This window comes from Pogoniulus pusillus, chromosome 6, assembly GCF_015220805.1.
Source record: "Pogoniulus pusillus isolate bPogPus1 chromosome 6, bPogPus1.pri, whole genome shotgun sequence".
Classification (NCBI taxonomy): domain Eukaryota; kingdom Metazoa; phylum Chordata; class Aves; order Piciformes; family Lybiidae; genus Pogoniulus; species Pogoniulus pusillus.
The window spans coordinates 28,455,548-28,474,238 of record NC_087269.1 but is presented as its reverse complement, the minus strand read 5'-3'; the positions used below and the strand labels follow the sequence as shown (position 1 = coordinate 28,474,238).

General features: G+C 49.9%; 1 protein-coding gene across 2 annotated transcripts in view; it reads right to left on the bottom strand.

Moving 5' to 3' along the window:
* The window catches only part of ASCC1 (activating signal cointegrator 1 complex subunit 1), a 71,788-nt gene that overhangs the window by 47,870 nt on the left and 5,227 nt on the right, over positions 1 to 18,691 (bottom strand). Inside the window, exons 3-6 of one of the 2 annotated variants that reach the window (XM_064145042.1) lie at positions 16,656 to 16,758; positions 13,788 to 13,885; positions 10,472 to 10,650; positions 1,058 to 1,194 (exon numbers count right to left, since the gene is read on the bottom strand). In XM_064145042.1, coding sequence (XP_064001112.1) covers positions 1,058 to 1,194; positions 10,472 to 10,650; positions 13,788 to 13,885; positions 16,656 to 16,758 — 517 coding nt within the window. The remainder of the gene's footprint in view (positions 1 to 1,057; positions 1,195 to 10,471; positions 10,651 to 13,787; positions 13,886 to 16,655; positions 16,759 to 18,691) is intronic. The other variant, XM_064145043.1, reaches the window with a different exon arrangement.

The following is an 18,691-nucleotide window of genomic DNA, read 5'->3' as shown; positions in this document are numbered from 1 at the left end:
GCCCAGCTCCCTCAACCTCTCCTCATAGGATTTGTGCTCCAGGCCCCTCACCAGCTTTGTTGCCCTTCTCTGGACATGTTCCAGCACCTCAACATCTTTCTTGAATTGAGGGGCCCAGAACTGGACACAGTACTCAAGGTGTGGTCTGATACCTCAAGATTTTCTCCACCTCTGTTCAACCAACTTGGGTGGCATCTGGCACCTTCCAAATACTGCAGGCAGAGCCTTCTCCTGCAAACATAATGTGCACTGAACAGCTGAACAACTGGAGCCATTATTTTAAAGGCAGAGGTACAGATTTGGGCTGTGTATCAATTCCCACAGACATCAGCTGGCACAGCTTGGCTAATTCTTCATGCACCAAGGCAACAAATAAATAAGGCTGGAGGATCCCTGTGCAAAAGGCTTTGCAGAAAGAAATAAACCAATCCCTCAGGCCATCTCCAATTCCTAAGCTGGACAGAGATAAGTTAATTACAGTGTCATTCAACCACATTTATGGTTAAAGCCCTAACATCTGCAACTCAGTGTTAACAGGCAGCCAGAAAGCCCTGCTCCTGGAGCAGCACAGAGTGATTACTCGCACAGCTCATGCTGGCTTCCCTGCACACAGCTCCCCACCTCAAAAAAATCAAGGACACCTCAAGAAGTCAAGGACACCTCAGCATCTGCTGTGAGGTGGGAGGGAAGCAGCCTGCCGAGGCCCACTGCAAGCAACACAAGGCAGGACATTAATGGGAGCTCATCCCTCCCTCGGCAGCAGGCAGCGGTAAAAAATGCCCATCCAAAAATACCAGGGAGGCACGTGAGAAAATGAAATGAGCAGAGCAGGTCTGCAGGGAGAGCTGAGGGCTGGAGCTGAGCTGCAAGATGTTGCTAGACTCTTTGGGACCGCTCGCTGATTCCTACTGCTCCCACTTGAAAGCTTTCAGCCTCTTTCTAGAGTTGAGACAGACTACTGAGCTGCTTTTCTCTCTGCTGTCCCTTGTCAAAGACAGCTTGCTGCTTTTCCTCCACACCAGTCCTCAGAGATGACATCTCTTTTTTTCTCACTTACTCCACAAAGTCCTCTTTGCATCGCTGCAGGAGGTCACAGGCTTTCTGGATCTCTTGTTGGTTCAGCAGTACCAGCGTCCCCAGCGTCAGGTGCAGCTTGGCAGGGTTCTGGAACAGGCTGCTGCTGACCCCGTGATCCTACAAAGCAGGCAATCCATCACCTATAGGTGCCTTATCTCACAAAGGCACACAACCCTCGCTCCAGCAGAGGGATGAATACAACAGAAGACAGGTACCAAGCCACTGACATCAAAGCTTTTATCTCTGCATGGCTGGTGGGGTTGGTGGGGAGTCAAAGTTGAAAGCAGGGAACAAGGTTTCCCAGGCTCTGCAAGCAGGCAAGGTGCAGCCCCACCACCACACACACGCTCCCCATCTGCCTTTTCATCCAAGCTGCTGAGCAGCAGCCTGGAAGCTCATTAAGACAGGCTCTAACTCAGGACCCAGGAACAGCAGCTCTGCCTTGCACAGGATTTGGAGAGGAGACTCGCAGAGCTGTCAAAGTGGCAGCTGCCATCAGCAGTGAACTCAGCATCAGGCAGCAGAGATTTAAAACTCGAGTTAAGTCCATTTTTTTTTGTGCTTAATAAAGCTGGAACCAGCTGCAGTGACAAGCTCTAAACGCTAAATCCTGTCTAAACACAGGTTGCATCTCCCAACACAAGCACAGCTAATACCAGCCCTGATAATTACATTTTTTTCTTCTTCCCATGTGCCCTATAGCATGCCAAGATGAATTAAGTTTAAACTCCCTTTATAAGAAGAGGGACGTGTTGTTGCTGGGGATGAACCGTTCCCAGGTGGAGCAGTGATTACATTCAGCTTTAAAAGGTGGGGGGAAGGCTCTTTTATTCTAGGATATTTATAACAATACCTTGAGGATGGTTAACACACCCATATTAAAACAATTATTTCCATTTGGTGGCCATTTCCCACCAGGGCATGAAATAACCTCCACTTTTAACTGCAGAAGCAGCCAACGCCCCTGTCAGGCCACCAAAGCCCTTCTCAGTCTGAAAACTGAGAATGGCAGCTTTGAAGTTGAGAGCTGTGCTTCAGAGTTTGAAACAAACCCTTTCAGATGGTCAAACACTGCAGTACCTCAGCCTGGCAGAGTTGAATCCCCTACATCTCAGCAGGGATGATACTGTGATACTGTAATTTTTCATCCATACTCTTCTCTACAGCAGTGATTATGGACTGAAGGTGAGCAAGTCAGCAACACAGATATATCACAGTATCACAAGGTTGGAAGAGACCTCACAGATCATCAAGTCCAACCCTTTACCACAGAGCTCAAGGCTAGACCATGGCACCAAGTGCCACGTCCAATCTTGCCTTGAACAGCCCCAGGGATGGCAACTCCACCACCTCCCCGGGCAGCCCATTCCAGTGCCCAATGACTCTCTTAGTGAAGAACTTTCTCCTAACATCCAGCCTAAATCTCCCCTGGCACAGCCTGAGGCTGTGTCCTCTTGTTCTGGTGCTGGCCATCTGAGAGAAGAGAGCAACCTCCCCCTGGCCACAGCCACCCCTCAGGTAGTTGTAGACAGCAATAAGGTCACCCCTGAGCCTCCTCTTCTCCAGGCTAACCAATCCCAGCTCCCTCAGCCTCTCCTCGTAGGGCTGTGCTCAAGGCCTCTCACCAGCCTCGTTGCCCTTCTCTGGACACACTCGAGCATCTCAATGTCCCTCCTAAACTGGGGGGCCCAGAACTGAACACAGTACTCACAGCAGCTGTGGGCTGGCAAAGCATGGTGGTCCCCAGAAGAGAGAGCAGGTTCATACCTTCCACTGCTGCTAATGACTTCATTGCTGACTGAATCATAGAATGAGTTGGGTTGGAAGGGACCTCCAAAGGTCATCCAGCCCAACCCCCCTGCAGTCAGCAGGGACATCCTCCACTAGATCAGGTTGTCACAACCCCATCAAGCCTCACCTTGAATATCTCTAGGGCTGGAGCCTCAACTACCTCCGTGGGCAATCTGTTGCAGTGTTCTCTTACCTTGATGGTGCAGAACTTTCTCTTAACGTCCAACCTAAATCTCCTCTTCTGTCATTTCAAACCATTGCCCCTCGTCCTATCACTGCAGGCCTTTCTAAACAGTCCCTCTAAAGCCCTCTTGTAGGCACCCTTCAGGTACCTTCAGGTTGATTTAAGGTCTCTCTGGAGTCTTCTCTTCTCCAGGATGAACAGCCCCATCCCCCTTAGCCTGCCCTCACAAGAGAGGTGCCCCAGCACCCTCATCACTTTCATGACTCTCCTCTGGGCCTAATCCATCAGGTCCCCAAGTTGTACCATGCTGGTAGTAGCAAGGCAGGCTGCAAACCTCAGCACCATGCAGCAGAATCCTGAAACAAGCAGAGAGTAACTACATCAGGTACATCAATCAGGAGCAGAGCAGATAGGGATGGCTCCAGCTCACCCCTCCCCACCTTCCTTTCACCTCTGCAGTGGAAGTCTTGTGGCTGCTTTCCATGCACATGCATGACAGGACATGCCTTCTCTCTGACAGCCTTTTTCCTCCAACAGCATCTGTAGCCAGAGAACATTTGGCCCACCAACAAACAACAGCCTGGATGACAGGAGCTGGGAGAAAAGTCTGACTCGTCCTGGCCATGGACATCCATCTGATGTCACTCCCACAGCTGATGTACAGTAAGGAGAAAGTAGTTCACAGAAAGCAAAACCCTCCCTTTGCTTTCTGCCTCAGCACAACTCACACTGTAAACCCCAACCTGCCCTAAAAGCAGCACTGTCCCCTGAGCTTTCCATTGGTGTGTGCTGACAGACAACAAAGTGATGACTCCCTTCACAAGCCATGCTGCCACTGCTGGGGAGATTAGCAGGGAAGAGCAGTACACAGTGATCAGGCTAAGACCTAAGTAATCTTCCTGGTTTATTCCCTAGTAATTCAAACAGCTCCTAAAAAGCCCTGCTTAGACCTCTCTCTCTGACAGAACAGCAGATCTCACTTCTCCCACACATAAAGCAGATGCTATATCAGAGGTAAGGCTCCTCGGAACAGGCAACACTATAGAGGGCATCTTAGCAGCCCATTGTGGCTGGAGGCTGCTTGTTGAGATGTCAAAAAGCCTTGAACTCACTTATTCTAATCCCAGATTATGATAAGAGATCAGCCACCACTATGTCACCTCATGAGAAGTCACCCTGTCCTGTGCAATCAGTCCTCTGACACCTCAACCACCAGGACCACACAACAGCAATGCAGAGCTCAGGAATATGTTCATAGGGAAAAATCACCTCATCCTCCAGGGAGAACAACCCCAAGAGACATGGGCATAGAACCACAGAATGGTTTGGTTCAGACCTTCTGACCCAAAGATCATCACTTTAATCACAGAGTCATAGAATCAACCAGGTTGGAAGAGACCTCCAAACTCAGCCAGTCCAACCTAGCACCCAGCCCTGGCCAATCAACCAGACCATGGCACTAAGTGCCCCAGACAGTGTTTTTTTTAACACCTCCAGGGACAGTGACTCCACCACCTCCCTGGGCAGCCCATTCCAATGCCAATCACTCTCTCTGACAACAACTTCCTCCTAACAGCCAGCCTAGACTTTGCCTGGCACAACTTCAGACTCTGTCCCCTTGTTCTGTTGCTGCTTGCCTGGCAGAAGAGACCAACCCCACCTGGCTACAGCCTCCCTTCAGGGAGTTGGAGACAGCAATGAGGTCTGCCCTGAGCCTCCTCTTCTCCAGGCTGCACACTCCCAGGTCCTTCAGCCTCTCCTCACAGGGCTGTGCTCCAGGCCTCTCGCCAGCTTCATCGTCCTTCTCTGGACACGTTCCAGTATCTCAAGTTCCTCTTCCCCTGGTCTCCTCCCTCATGCAGTGGGAAACAGGCATCCCGAGAATCACAGAATTTCTCAGATTGGAAAAGCCCTTCAAGCTCATCCAGTCCAATCATTAGTTTCACACTGACAAGTCCTTAACTAAACCAAATCCCTCAGCACAACTTCTAATCACTATGAATTGCTACGGTTGGAAAGGACCACCAGGATCATCCAGTCCAACCTTCATCCCAGCATCCTTCATCACTAAACCATAGCACAAGTCACAGGGGCTTGTGGCAAGCAGGGGCTTCCAGCCCTAAGGAAAACAGAGCACCAGATGAGGGGAGAGGTGAAGTGTCAGAGCAGGGAATCCCCAGACTCCACAGGGGAGTCTGAGAGTAGTGCATCTGCAGGAACGCACTGGTACCAGACTGCCATCTCTCTGAAGATTGAGCCTTGGTTTCCTAAGGCTGCACTGCCCTTCACACACCACTCAGATGTGACAGCTGCCCATTTTAATTTGTGTCTTCCCCTGATGTGGTTGTGAGAAATCCAACTCATTTCCACTCAGCCTTAAAAAAAAAACACCTTTTTTTCCCCTCTCTCCTGCTTCTTCCAACTTCTACCTTTGCTCTCCTCCTTTAGAAGGAGCACAGAGAGGGGTTTATCTGGAGCCTTTGCATAGCCCAAGCACATTGCTCCTTTAAATCTGAGGCCTTGAAGTAGGGCAACCACAGACCACAACACACTTCAGACCTTCTACATGCTCAAACTCCTCAGCTCTTCCTTGTTGGCTGCATCTTCCTTATTGCCTTAAGAGCTTCCAGTGTTAATAGCATCATAGCATGGTTTGGGTTGGAAGTGACCTCCAAAAGTCCAACACCATTGCAGACAGCAGAGACATCCTCTGCTAGATAAGGTTGCTCACAGCCTTGTCAAGCCTGACCTTGAATACATCCAGGGATGGGGCCTCAACTACCTCCCTGGGCAACCTGTTGCGATGTTCCCACATCCTCATGGTGCAGAACTTGTTCCTAACATCCAATCTAAATCTGCCCTTCTTTGTTTCAAACCTTTGTCCCTCGTCCTATCACTGCAGGCCTTTGTAAACAGTTCCTCTGCAGTCTTCTTGTAGCCCCCTTCAGGTACTGTCAGGCTGCTATTAGGTCTCCCCAGAGCCTTCTCTTCTCCAGGCTGAACAACCCCAGCTCCTTCAGCCTGCTCTCATAGCAGAGTTGCCTGCTGTTTACAGACAGCTTTATGGAGTTTTGGTTTTTTTTCTTCCTAACAGGAGCTTCTGGGGGCTTCTTCCTTCCTAACAGGATACTGTGTGCCAGCAATATGCCCTCTCCCACTCTGATCCACAAAGGAGCAAGCCAGAAAAGCAGCAGCTCCTCAGAAGTGACTGAAGAGCTGCAGGCTGAAAGAACCCCTCCCACTTTCTGTCCCTTCCACTCTGAGACTGAATATCTCATTAGCAATGTCTGATATTTACAGGTCACCACATACTCCAGCAATCACATTTCTTCTCCCTGCTACATCTGCAGCCTGTTAAGTGTTTGCACAGCTCTGAAAGCCTCAACTGTGATTTTTCATGGCAAGATTCCTGCAAAGTCTCTTCCCTTTTCCACCTGCATACTCCTCATGCTTTCAGTCAGACAAATGCTTTCAGTCCTCCACATTCTGACACAAGACTGTGAGAGGAGACTTGCAAGGTCATCCAGATCCTCCCACTGCACCACATCAGTAATGAGCCTGTCCAGGTGAGCCACCTCCTCGTATTTATCTTAAATTAGCTTGAAAAGAGCCTCCCCTCAGCCCTGCTACACTGTCTGGCAGCCCTGACTGTATCCCAAGCATAAACACCTGAAATGTTCCCTATTTCACCACAAGGTTCATTTTATAAAAGGTCTTAAAAGACAGACAGAGGAAAAAAAAAACTTAAAGTTAAAAAGCATTCACCACATAACTCTATGCTATAAAATATAAATGAATGGTTGTCATGGTAACTGCTTCAGAGAGAAACAGAGTCCCTCACAAATGCTCAATGGCCAGAAGAAATCCTCACACACACATACACACACACACACAAATCCCTGGTCCTTTCCCCTTCCTCATTGTTGCTACCAAGCTTCATTCAAAGCTTGGCTTTTACCTATTTCTGCAACATTTCGCACCAGGAAGAGAAGCGAAGCTGCTTCTGGCACTGAAACCTGCTCAGCTTTTCTCCTGGCATCCTGAGAAATCCCCTTGCCTTGGCTAAATCTCTGAGCTCCCCTATTGCTCTGTAGGGCACAGTTTGCAATGACTGTCCTTCATTCCTGATGTGCTTTCCAGTAGACCCTGCTGTGAGATGAAGTGGTATCGGAGCGGCACTACCGGCTGGCGGAGCGACTGAGACGCACACGGTGCTGCAATGGACTCCTGCAGCTAACGAGCTGAGATGTATCCAGACATCCTTCTGCTGGCACCAGGAGAAGGAAGGCAAGGAAAAAAATAAAGCAGCAGAAATGCACCAGAAGGATAGGATCACTTAGGCTGGAAAAGTCCTTTAAGGCTGTTGAGTCTGACCGTTGACCCAGCACTACCTGCTCATGACTAAACCATGTCCCTCGGCACCAGGTTTTTCAGTCCCTCCATAGATGATGAGTCAACGACCTCCCTGAAGCAGCCTGGTTCAGGGCTTGACAACCCTGTCTTTCAGGGAAGAAACTGTTCCTAATGTCCAACCTACACTTTCCCTGGTGCAACCTGAGGCCCCTTCCTCTCACTCTAACATCTGCTATGTGGGAGACCAAGCCCTGCCTCACTCTGACCTCCTTTCAGGGAGTTGTAGAGAGCCAGAAGGTCTCCCCTTAGCCTCCTCTTCTCCAGGCTAAATAATCCCTCCACTACTCCTTACAGGACTTCTGCTCTGGGCCCTTCACCAGCTTCGCTGCCCTTCTCTGGACATGCTCCAGCACCTAAATGTCCTTCTTGCAGTGAGGGGCCCAAAAATTAACCCACTATTCGAAGTGCAGTCAAAGGTCCTACTCTTAGGTCACATAGAGAACAAGAGCCTGAGGGGAGAACTCACTGCTCTCGACACTTCCCTGCATGGAGACTGGAGTGAGGCTGGGGTTGGTGCCACACTGTCTCACAGACTTTGATGGTATTAGGAGGATCCACACCTGGGTGCTGGTTCTGAGCACAGCTCAAGCCTGAGGTTACTGCAAGCCAGTAGTAGCTTTTAGGCTGAACTGTGTCCCCACCTGCACATCCATGCTGCAGGATCCCTGACATGAAGCAGAGCCTAACAGGACTCAGCGCCACCCAGACACAGAACGAAAACTGCAGGAGAGACAAAGTCAGGCAAGAGGAGGAAACACTAACATGAGTAGCCTGGGCAGCACTGGTCTCAGTGCTTCTCTGACTGAGCTCAAGTTTCTGAGGCTTTCTAGGACAAGCAGCATGTGAAGGTTTGCAGATATCTCCAGGCAGCTCCTTCTGAATGTGACTGACAACACTGGGGAAAGCACCAAAATCAATCTATGAACATCCTACCCAGGGATGCAAACTGATACTCAAGAGTGAGCAAGAGACAAACAATGTGACAGAGACAGATCAGGAGGGGTCTGGAGAGCAAGCAAGATCACCAGCTGAGGTCAGTGGAGGGCTGCAGAGATGCTACCAAGCCAGCAGGCAGGAAAGATGAGTGCTTTGCAAGAAGAAAAGCCAGTCCTGCATGAAACCAGTGTGTTGAAGGATTAAGGAGACTGGATGAGAACACGAAGGACAGCATCAGCTGCAGAGGTGAAGAAAAGAGGCCACATCTGAGAGACGTGACACTGAAAAGCTTTGCCTGACACAGAGGCAGCCTGGAAGCCAGACGTACAGCATGACAGTGAGGTTCCTGCCCTGTGCAGGCAGGAAGGTTTGGGTTTGCTGTACACAGGGAAGAACAAGACAGACCCACAGGACCTGCTGGCATAGAGGGAGGAGGAGGATCAAGCAAAGTTCAGGATGCCAAGGCTGCAAGCAGAGCAGGGCCAGATCTTGAGGGAGATCAAGTGAAAGGTCTGTAACAGTAATAAGCTCAGGTAGACAGGGATAAAGGGCATGAGAAACATCAGACCAAAAAGCAGTGGTCTCAGTCCATGGCCAACAGGATGAACAGCCATTGGCAGAGCTCTGTGCTGAGGTCAGAAGCCCCTCGAGAAGCAGTTTCTCTGCCTGTAACTTCGGTGTGTCCCCACACAAAGACCGGAACAGGAAACCAACAGAGGGAGCCAGGCCACCACTGAAGTCAGCCTGAGGTCCAGCACTCTTTGTCCAACCAAGCTTCCTCAGGGTGATGTTTCCACCTGCCTACCTTCAAGGCTTCCCTGAATAAAGGCAAGCTTTAATAAAGGCAGAGGCTGCTGGCTACTGAGGATAAGTGACAGAGACAGTGACATCCTCTTGGCCTGAAGAGAAGGCATGCATGGCACTGCACTGATTGCTGATCCCTAGACCTGCTGGCCACTCTCAGTATTTAACACCAGGTGGAAACCTGAGTAATAAAGAGCTCCTCAGATGGGCAGAAAAGAGGGACCTAAATTAGAACTGCCAAGAAAGACAACATTGCAAAGCCAGCTCACTTCTGCTCTTGGAGAGGAGACAACTGATGTGCAAGTGACCATGAAAACAGGAGCAAGAACTCAGTGTCTTTCCCAGATAGCACATAATTCACACCCACAGCATGAAGACACAGGAAAGGAAAGTTCTTCAGCTCTGCTATTGGCAAAAGTCTATTTTCCCCTTCAAAAGGCACAAGCAGAAGTGATGGACATGAAGGTAAGAGTGCCAGCCCACAGAGCCTTGCTGGTGTGTGCAATCTAACCTGCAGCAACCACGCAGAGGAACTCTTTTCTCTTGCCTAGAGATGTCCTGCCAGCAGACTGAGAGGATGTGGTAATTTAATAACATCATTCTCTCTCCTCAGCCTGGCCCTGTGCATTGCCACACCACTTCTGGCAAAGCAGAAGCACTCTAAACTAAAGCAGAGAATACAGAGCTTCCACTTCAGTCTGCTCCTCACTTCCTCGCTGCTCTCACGGCAAGATCTGAAGGCAGGTAGGAGGGACTGTCAGCACAAAGTCTCCTGAGGAAGGAGGGATGAGATTCGATTTGCAGGTTGGTACATGCTGCCAAGTCATTCCTCACTTAGCTGCAGTAATGACATCCCATCTCCCCTCACTGGCAGGAACCAGAAGAAAAGTGACATAGAAGCAGCAGCAAACTCATGAAGCCCTACCTGGTTTCACGGGAGTGTAGAAATCATCTAAAATGTAGCAAAGGTCACTACATTATTTAGTGGCTTTCCTACTGGAGGCAAAAAAATCCCTAGCCCTCTTCTGAGTCTTAGATATGTTCCTACCTAGGAAAGTCTCTAAGGAGAAAAAAAATTGCTAACAACTCCTAAGCCATTCCACTTTACAGAAGATTTCACAATGGCTCCACCAACTTCAGGAACAGGCCTGTTAAAAAATGCACTCTTAGGAAAGAGAATAGAGTGGAGTCCCTCAAGGTGAACACCAAAAAGCCACCTCAACGGCACTCTGCTGAAAGGGTTTTGATTCTCCTGTGGATCCTTACCTTTGAGCATTTCTCCAACACCTCCTCCTTGAACTGCAGGAACTTCTCTTGGATGGTGGGCTGGTTGAGAGCAAAGGACAGGAAGTGTGTGAAGGGCTGTTTCTTACGGAAGCTGTCCAAGAGAACATCGATCCGCGTGCGGGCGGAGATGACACCGCTGCGATGCTGCCCTGTGATCACTGCAAGGGAAACAGAGCAATGCCTGTCTGGTTTGCACGAAGCTGACACCTACTGCTCATGCTAATTAAAGAGTAATTATCTTTATTACATCATAGAATCAACCAGGTTGGAAGAGACCACCAAGCTCCTCCACTCCAACCTAGCACCCAGCTCCATCCAGTCAACTAGACCACGGCACTAAGTGCCTCATCCAGGCTTTGCTTCAACATCTCCAGGGATGGCAACTCCACCATTGTCAGGGTTGGAGTGGGTCACTGCTGTCTACAACTAGCTGAAGGGAGGCTGTAGCCAGGTGGAGGTTGGTCTCTTCTGCCAGGCAAGCAGCAACAGAACAAGGGGGGACAGTCTCAAGCTGTGCCAGGGGAGGTTTAGGCTGGATGTTAGGAAGAAGTTGTTGACAGAGAGAGTGATTGGCATTGGAATGGGCTGCCCAGGGAGGTGGTGGAGTCACTGTCCCTGGAGGTGTTAAAGCAAAGCCTGGATGAGGCACTTAGTGCCATGGTCTAGTTGACTGGATAGGTCTGGGTGCTAGGTTGGACTGCATGATCTTGGAGATTGATGATCTGTGAGGTCTCTTCCAACTTTGGTGATACTGTGATACTGTGATACTGTGAGATCTCTTCCAACCTGGTTGATTCTGTGACCTCAAGGATCATCTAGCTCCAACACCCCTGCCATGGGCAGGAACACCTTACACTAGATCAGGTTGCTCAGAGCCTCGTCCAGCCTGGCCTTAAAAACCTCCAGGGCTGGAACTTCCACCTGCTGGCTTAATAGACCAGGTGGTGATTTGACATCGTATTGACCTGTGCACTTAAGCAATAGTGGAGGACACTGTGAGGGTAAGAACATTTCACCCAGGAGATGCCAAGAGAGAATTAGCACAGCCTGTCCAGCATCTCCTCTCTACTGTTAGCGCAGGGCTCTCTGAAGAAACGTTAGGCATTAAACCCCCCAAACCTTCAACAGAGAAATGGAATCTATAGAATGGCTTGGGTTGAAAAGGGCCTCATGAATCCTCTAGATCCAGTCCCTCTGCCATGGGTAGGACACCTCCTGCTAGATCAGATTGCTTGAGGTCCCATCCAACCTGGCACTGAACACTTCCAAGGTCAGAGCCTCCACAATGTCTCTGGGCAACCTGTTCCAGTGCCTCATCATCCTCATGGGGAAGAATTTCCTCCTAATGTCTAGTCTCAACCCAGATTCTTCCAGTGTAAAGCCATTCTCCCTTGTTCCCTTGTCCTATCACTCAATGTCTTTGTCCAAAGTCCCTCTCCAGCTCTTCTGTAGCCCACTTCAAGTACCGGAAGGCTGCTCTAAGGTCTTCCTGGAGCTTTCTCTTCTCCAGGCTAAAGAACCCAAACTCTCTCAGCCTGTCTGCACATGAAGGATGCTCCAGCCCTCTGATCATCTTTGTGGGTCTCCCTAACAGTCCTTCTTGTGTTGAGGGCTGCAGAACTGGACACAGCACTGCAGGTGGGATCTCAGAAGAGTGGAGGAAAGGGGAAGAATCCCCTCTGGCAGTGAGTCTCCCATCAGACTCCCTGCTTGACAGAAAATGCATGACACAGCTGCGCTTTCCTCCTTTCCTCTGTAAAGACAGGACGATGCCATCAAAAGTATCCCCTCTGCTCTCAAGAATATCAGCTCTGAGTGCATAAAAAACAGTAAGCTCAGCAGCTCTTCAGAGCATTCAAGTCCTCAGCAAGGCAGTCACAGTGGAAAAAAAGAAAAGAAAGGCTATCAAAGATCGAGATTGCCTGTATCATTTGTGCGTGCACTTCAAGGCACCAAACAGAGAACACTTCAGCTTGAAAGGAAAGAACTGCAAGGAGCTTCCTATTATTACATGTTTTCAGCATCTCTCAACCTTCCTCATAGTCCTTCACACTTCTCAGGAAGAAGTCAAGATCCACTTCTTGACAAGCACTGCCACGTTCCTGTGCAGCACCACAGCTTGATCCCCCTCACTACTCGTACTTAACCAATCTAACCTCGCGCCGTGCTAGTTATCACAGAGCATGCACGAGGGGCCCTCCAGGTAAGACCTCACCTGGATTATTGGATCTAGCTCTGGTGTCCTCAACACAAGAAGGGTATAGACCTGATGGAGCAAGTCCAGAGGAAGGCCATGAAAATGATCAGAAGGCTGGAGTACTTCTCCAAGAACAGGGGTTGTTCAGTCTGGTGAAAAGAAGGCTCTGGGGAGATCTAACAGCAGCCTTCCAGTACCCGAAGGGGGCCTACAAGAAGGCTGCAGAGGGACTGTTCAGGAAGACCTACAGTGATAGGATAAGGGGAAAAGTCTTGAAATGAGAGAAGAGCAGATTTAGATTGGATGTTAGGGACAAGTTCTGCACCATGAGGGTGGGGGAACACTGCAGTGGGTTTCCCAGGGAGGTGGTTGAGGCCTCATCTCTGGAGATATTCAAGGAGAGGCTTGACAAGGCTGTGAGCCACCTGATCTAGTGGAAGATGTCCCTGCTGACTGCAGGGGCGGTTGGACTAGATGACCTTTGGAGGTCACTTCCAACCCAAACCATTCTGTGTTCCACTGAGGCAGAAACCTTCCTGGGCAAGCCCTTAGAAGCAACACCTCCTCTCTTTGTAAGTCACTAGAAGTGGTGAGAAGGAACATACGGTACAAGGAAGCCTGTTTACACTCTCAGGATCAAGTGACAACACCAGGAAGGCAGCAACATCATCAAAATGCTTTTCCAAGAAGATGCTGAAGTTGATTTCAGCATAAATATTCATCAAGGTAACCTTTTCTGAATGTACATTACATTTTCTTATTTCAAAACCAGAAGAAAACAACCCAAACCCCAACACACCCAAACCCAAAGTTCTCAAGCCAGTCATCAAGGCCCAGAAGTGACTTGAGGGAGACTATTCATAGGCTTCAAATAGACTTTCCTTCTCCCTCCCAAACCCTCACCCTGCTTTATAAGGATTTACAGACAGAAAAGCTAAACTCAGGAGAAGAGTGATTTTCCCAGGGCCATACAATGAGTCAATGCCATGTCAGGGGCAGGATGAAAAGAAGACTCCTCCTGTACCCTCTTCCCACTCAAACTGTGTCTAGTCCAAGAGTTGGTGAGATGACTTCTGTTCTGTGCATCTTCTAACTCACCAATTTCTCCTTCCACTCCAGGCTTGGGAATGCTGATGGAGGTTCTAGTCTCTGTTTCTAGTCTCTTCCTGGTTTCCCCTTTTTTCCCAATGATGTACCTGGACGAATAAAAGTACAAGAGAGTCACTGACACAGTGTCCAGCCAGCAGATTAACCACACCACAGATAAACCAGGGTCTGAGGCTGCCCCAGGCAGCTGGGTCACAGAGAATCACAGACTGGCAGAGCTTGGAAGAGGACTCTGGAGATCATAGAGTCCAACCCCCTTGCCAAGGTAGATTTGCCTAAAGACAGTCACACAGGAACATGTCCACATGGGTTTTGAAAGTCTCCAGAGACAGAGACTCCACCACCTCTCTAGGCAGCCTGCTCCAGTGTTCTATTACTCTTACAACCAAGAAGTTCCTCTTCATGTTTACATGGAACTTCATGTTCAAGTTTGTGCCCAGTGCTCCTTGTCCTGTCACTGGGCACCAACAACAAAAGACTGGTCCCATCTTCCTGACACCCACCCTCTAAATATTCAATAGCATTGATGAGATCCCCCCTCAGACTGCTCTTTACCAGCATAAACACCACCAATTCTCTCAGTCTTTCCCCATCAGAGAGATGTTTCTGTACCCTCAGAACCTTTCTAACCCTTTTCTGTACCCACTCCAGCAGATTCCTGACCTTCTTGAACTGGGGAGCCCAAAATCAGACACAATATTCCATCTGTGGCCTCACCAGGGCTTACTAGAGAGGAAGAAAAACCCCAGAAGATCCTCTCTGACCTAGTTGCCACACTCTTCTTGATGCACCCCAAGATGTCATTAGCCCTCTTGGCCACAAGGCCCTCCTAGACTGGGTATCTGTGTGCTAGAGGGATGCACACACGCAGCTCCATAGGCTGGACTCATCCAAAGCGCAGAGGCTACACCCAGGACTCCACACATGACCAGCCCACGAGCATGGGATGATGTTGAACTGTGGCTCACAACTAGCTTAAGCTAAAAAGTTGCCTGGTTCATGGCAGCTATGCACAGCACACCCTGCCACAGCTTTTACATCATCTGGAGGAGAACTAGAATCATAGAAGCATAGAACCAACCAGGTTGGAAGAGACCTCCAAAATCATCCAGTCCAACCTAGCACCCAGCCCCGGCCAATCAACCAGACCATGGCACTAAGTGCCTCAGCCAGTGTTTTTTTGAACACCTCCAGGGACAGCAACTCCACCACCTCCCTGGGCAGCCCATTCCAATGCCAATCACTCTCTCTGACAACAACTTCCGCCTAACATCCAGCCTAGACCTCCCCCAACACAACTTCAGACTGTGTCCCCTTCTTCTCTTGCTGCTTGCCTGGCAGAAGAGACCAACCCCACCTGGCTACAGCTTCCCTTCAGGGAGTCATAGACAGCAATGAGGTCAGCCCTGAGCCTCCTCTTCTCCAAGCCAAACACCCCCAGCTCCCTCAGCCTCTCCTCACAGGGCTGTGCTCCAGGCCCCTCACCAGCTTCCTTGCCCTTCTCTGGACACCTTTCAGCACCTCAACATCTCTCTTGAACTGAGGAGCCCAGAACTGGACACAGCACTCAAGGTGTGGCCTGAGCAGTGCTGAGCACAGGGGCAGAACCTTCCTTGTCCTACTGGCCACACTCTTCCTGAGCCAGGCCAGGATGCCATTGGCTCTCCTGCCCACCTGGGCACACTGCTGCCTCATCTTCAGCTACTCTCTACCAGCACCCCCAGCTCCCTCTCTGCCTGGCTGCTCTCAGCCACTCTGTCCCCAGCCTGTAGTGCTGCTTGGGCTTGTTGTGGCCAAAGTGCAGAACCCTGCACTTGGCCTTGTTCAATCTCATCCCCTTGGCCTCTGCCCACCCATCCAGCCTGGCAAGGTCCCTCTGCAGGGCTCTCCTACCCTCCAACAGCTCCACACCTGCTCCTAGCTTGGTGTCATCTGCAAACTTACTGATGGAGGACTCAATCCCCTGCTCCAGATCATCAATAAAGATACTGAACAGGACTGGGCCCAGCACTGATCCCTGGGGCACAGCACTGGTGACAGCTGCCAACTGGATGTAGCACCATTCACGACCACTCTCTGAGCCCAGCCCTCCAGCCAGTTCTTGATCCATATCAGAGTGAATCTGTCCAAGCCACAAGCTGCCAGCTTTGCCAGGAGCTGCTTGTGGCAGATGGTGTCAAAGGCTTTGCTGCAGTCCAGGTAGACCACAACCTGCCCCACACTCACCAGGCAGGGAACCTGATCATAAAAAGAGCTCAGGTTGGTTGGGCTCTTTTTTTCTGCTTTGTGCTTTGCACAAGGTAGTCATTTCCCGGTGTCCAAACACACAACAGAGCACTTCTCCTCTCCATCTCAGCAAAGCTATTCAACCAATAAAGCTGTCAAAAATAACTAGATAAAGCTTTGAACACCACAGGCTTCCAAATAAACACCAGAGATTTGAGTCAACATTCAATTCCAGTCGTGTGTGTGCTTTCTCTCAAAGCTTTCACCAACTCCCCCTGCCAGGCTGCTCGCCCCAGTTCTTTCTCCCTTTCTCCCACCCTCCCTGATGCTTTTATGTTCAAGGGAAGAAATGCTCAAAACCTCTCCTGCCAGCAATAAAGCACCACCTGCTGTCCCTGTCACCGGGAAGGCAAGGAGTCAAGTGAGGCACAACTGCAACTAGAAAGGCTCTAACGATTTTCCATCCCAAAAGCTAAAATCCACATCCACCAAACACAGTAAGTTGTGGAGATCTCACATTTGCCCCAACCTCAAAACAAATATTCTGTGCTCAAAACAAACATTCTGAGCTCAACCATCACTTGTTCCACAGCCAGCAGCTACTCAAATAAACCAGAGACACACAAGGCTCACTTGTATAAGGGGCTGGGAACCTCCACTCTGCACTGGAAGCCTCTCTCAGTCTCTTCCACCACAAAGGCATCGCAGGGTTCATCTGAGCAGTCGCCAGGGCCTACTAGAAGGAGAAACAAAAAGCAAACAATAGACCTTGTACAACCTCTGTGAAGCTTGGCAGAGCTTTATGTAGGACACATCTCACATTCACCTTCTCCCAAGGTTAAATAGAGGAAGGGACTCATCTCCATTGTGGCTAACTGCTTTTGATTTCACCTGACTGCCAGCTCTGGGCAACATAATGACTGCTTCTAAATCCATCAGGCTGGGAGGCAGAGGAAAGCTGTAGTTACAGCCCAGGTTTGCTCTCAGCTGGAAGTTGTGCAACTACCCAGTGGGAATGGTCTCTTCTCCTGGCAGGGTGGAAGCCATCAGCCCATTCAGAGACCTGAGCAGGAATTTAATGCCGCAGAAGAACACGAATAGAAGGTGAGGATGGGGTCAGGAAAAAAACAGAACAATTCTTCCACCCTTAGCATGGAGAAATAGGTGCAAATTTCATCCACAGGCCACTCAGATGGGACTGCTGGGACCAAACATGACTTCCAGAAGAGGCCATGGTTTCTGTCTCCCCTCCAGCACACCCACAGATCACAGAATCACAGAAGGTTAGGGGTTGGGAGGGACCTCTGGAGATCATCCATTCCAAGGCCCCTGCCAAAGCAGAATCTCAGAATGTTAGGGGTTGGAAGTGACCTCTGGAGATCATCCATTCCAAGCCCCCTGCCAAAGCAGAATCTCAGAATGTTAGGGGTTGGAAGGGACCTCTGGAGATCATCCAGTCCAAGGCCCCTGCCAAAGCCGTATCACCCAGGTCACACAGGAATGCATTCAGATGGGTCTTGAAAATCTCCAAAGACTCCAAAACCTCTCTGGGCATCCTGCTCCAGTCCTCCAGCACTCTCACAGTAAAGTTCCTCCTAACGTCGAGGTGGAATCTCCTGTGTTCCAGCTTGCACCCATTGGTCCTTGTCCTACTACTGGGCACCACTGAAAAGAGCCTGGCACCTTCATCCTGACCCTCACCCCTCAGATATTTATAGACATTGGTCAGATCCCCTCTCAGCCTTCCCTTCTCCAGATTAAACAGCCTCAGGTCTTCAGTCTTACTTCATAGGAGAGATGTTCAGGTTCCTCACAGATCTCCACTGGACTCTCTCCAGCAGATCTCTACGTCTCTTGAACTGGGGAGCCCAGAACTGGACAGTCTTGCAGGTGTGGTCTCACCAGGGCAGAAGGGGAGATGAACCTTCTGGACACACTTTTCTTCATGCACCCCAGGATGTCATTGGCTCTCTTGACCACAAGGGCACATTGCTGGCAGACAGAATTTGCTGTCCACCAAGACTCCAAGGCCTTTCTCCACAGAGCTGCTTTCCATCAGGAAAACCCCTGGTCTGTACTGGTGCCCACTGTAATTTATCCCCAGATGCAAGACTCTACATATGTCCCTTTTGAACTTCAGGAGGTTCCCCTTTGCTCAGCTCTCCAGCCTGGCCAGCCCAACGAGGTCACAGCCACCCCTGCAGCTTCACATCATCAGTGAACTTGCTGAGGGTGCACTCAATGCCCTCACCCAGGTCATCGAGGAAGACACTGAACAAAACTGGACCCAGTACTGGTCTCTGGACTCTGTTGTTGATCCAGTTTCCAATCCACCTCATGGTCTAATCACCTAACCCCCTCCTCCCGAGTTTAGCTACAAGGATGTTGCGGGAAATGGTATCAAAAGCCTTGCTGAAGCCAATGATGAATTTGGATGGCAAGCAGTTTATTAAAGCTTTGTTCAGTCCACTGAAAAGCAGAGTAGGAGGAGAAACAGGACACAACAGTGACAACCCTTTCCATTTGACAAATAACAGCCGAGCTCTGCTGTGTGCAGGACAACTCACACAGAGCCACAACAAACATGCAGGCAGAAAGAGAAAGGAAAAGGCATTAGAAGGGGCAGAATTTTGTAACACTTTCCAAAAGCTACATTGTAAGAGGCCAGT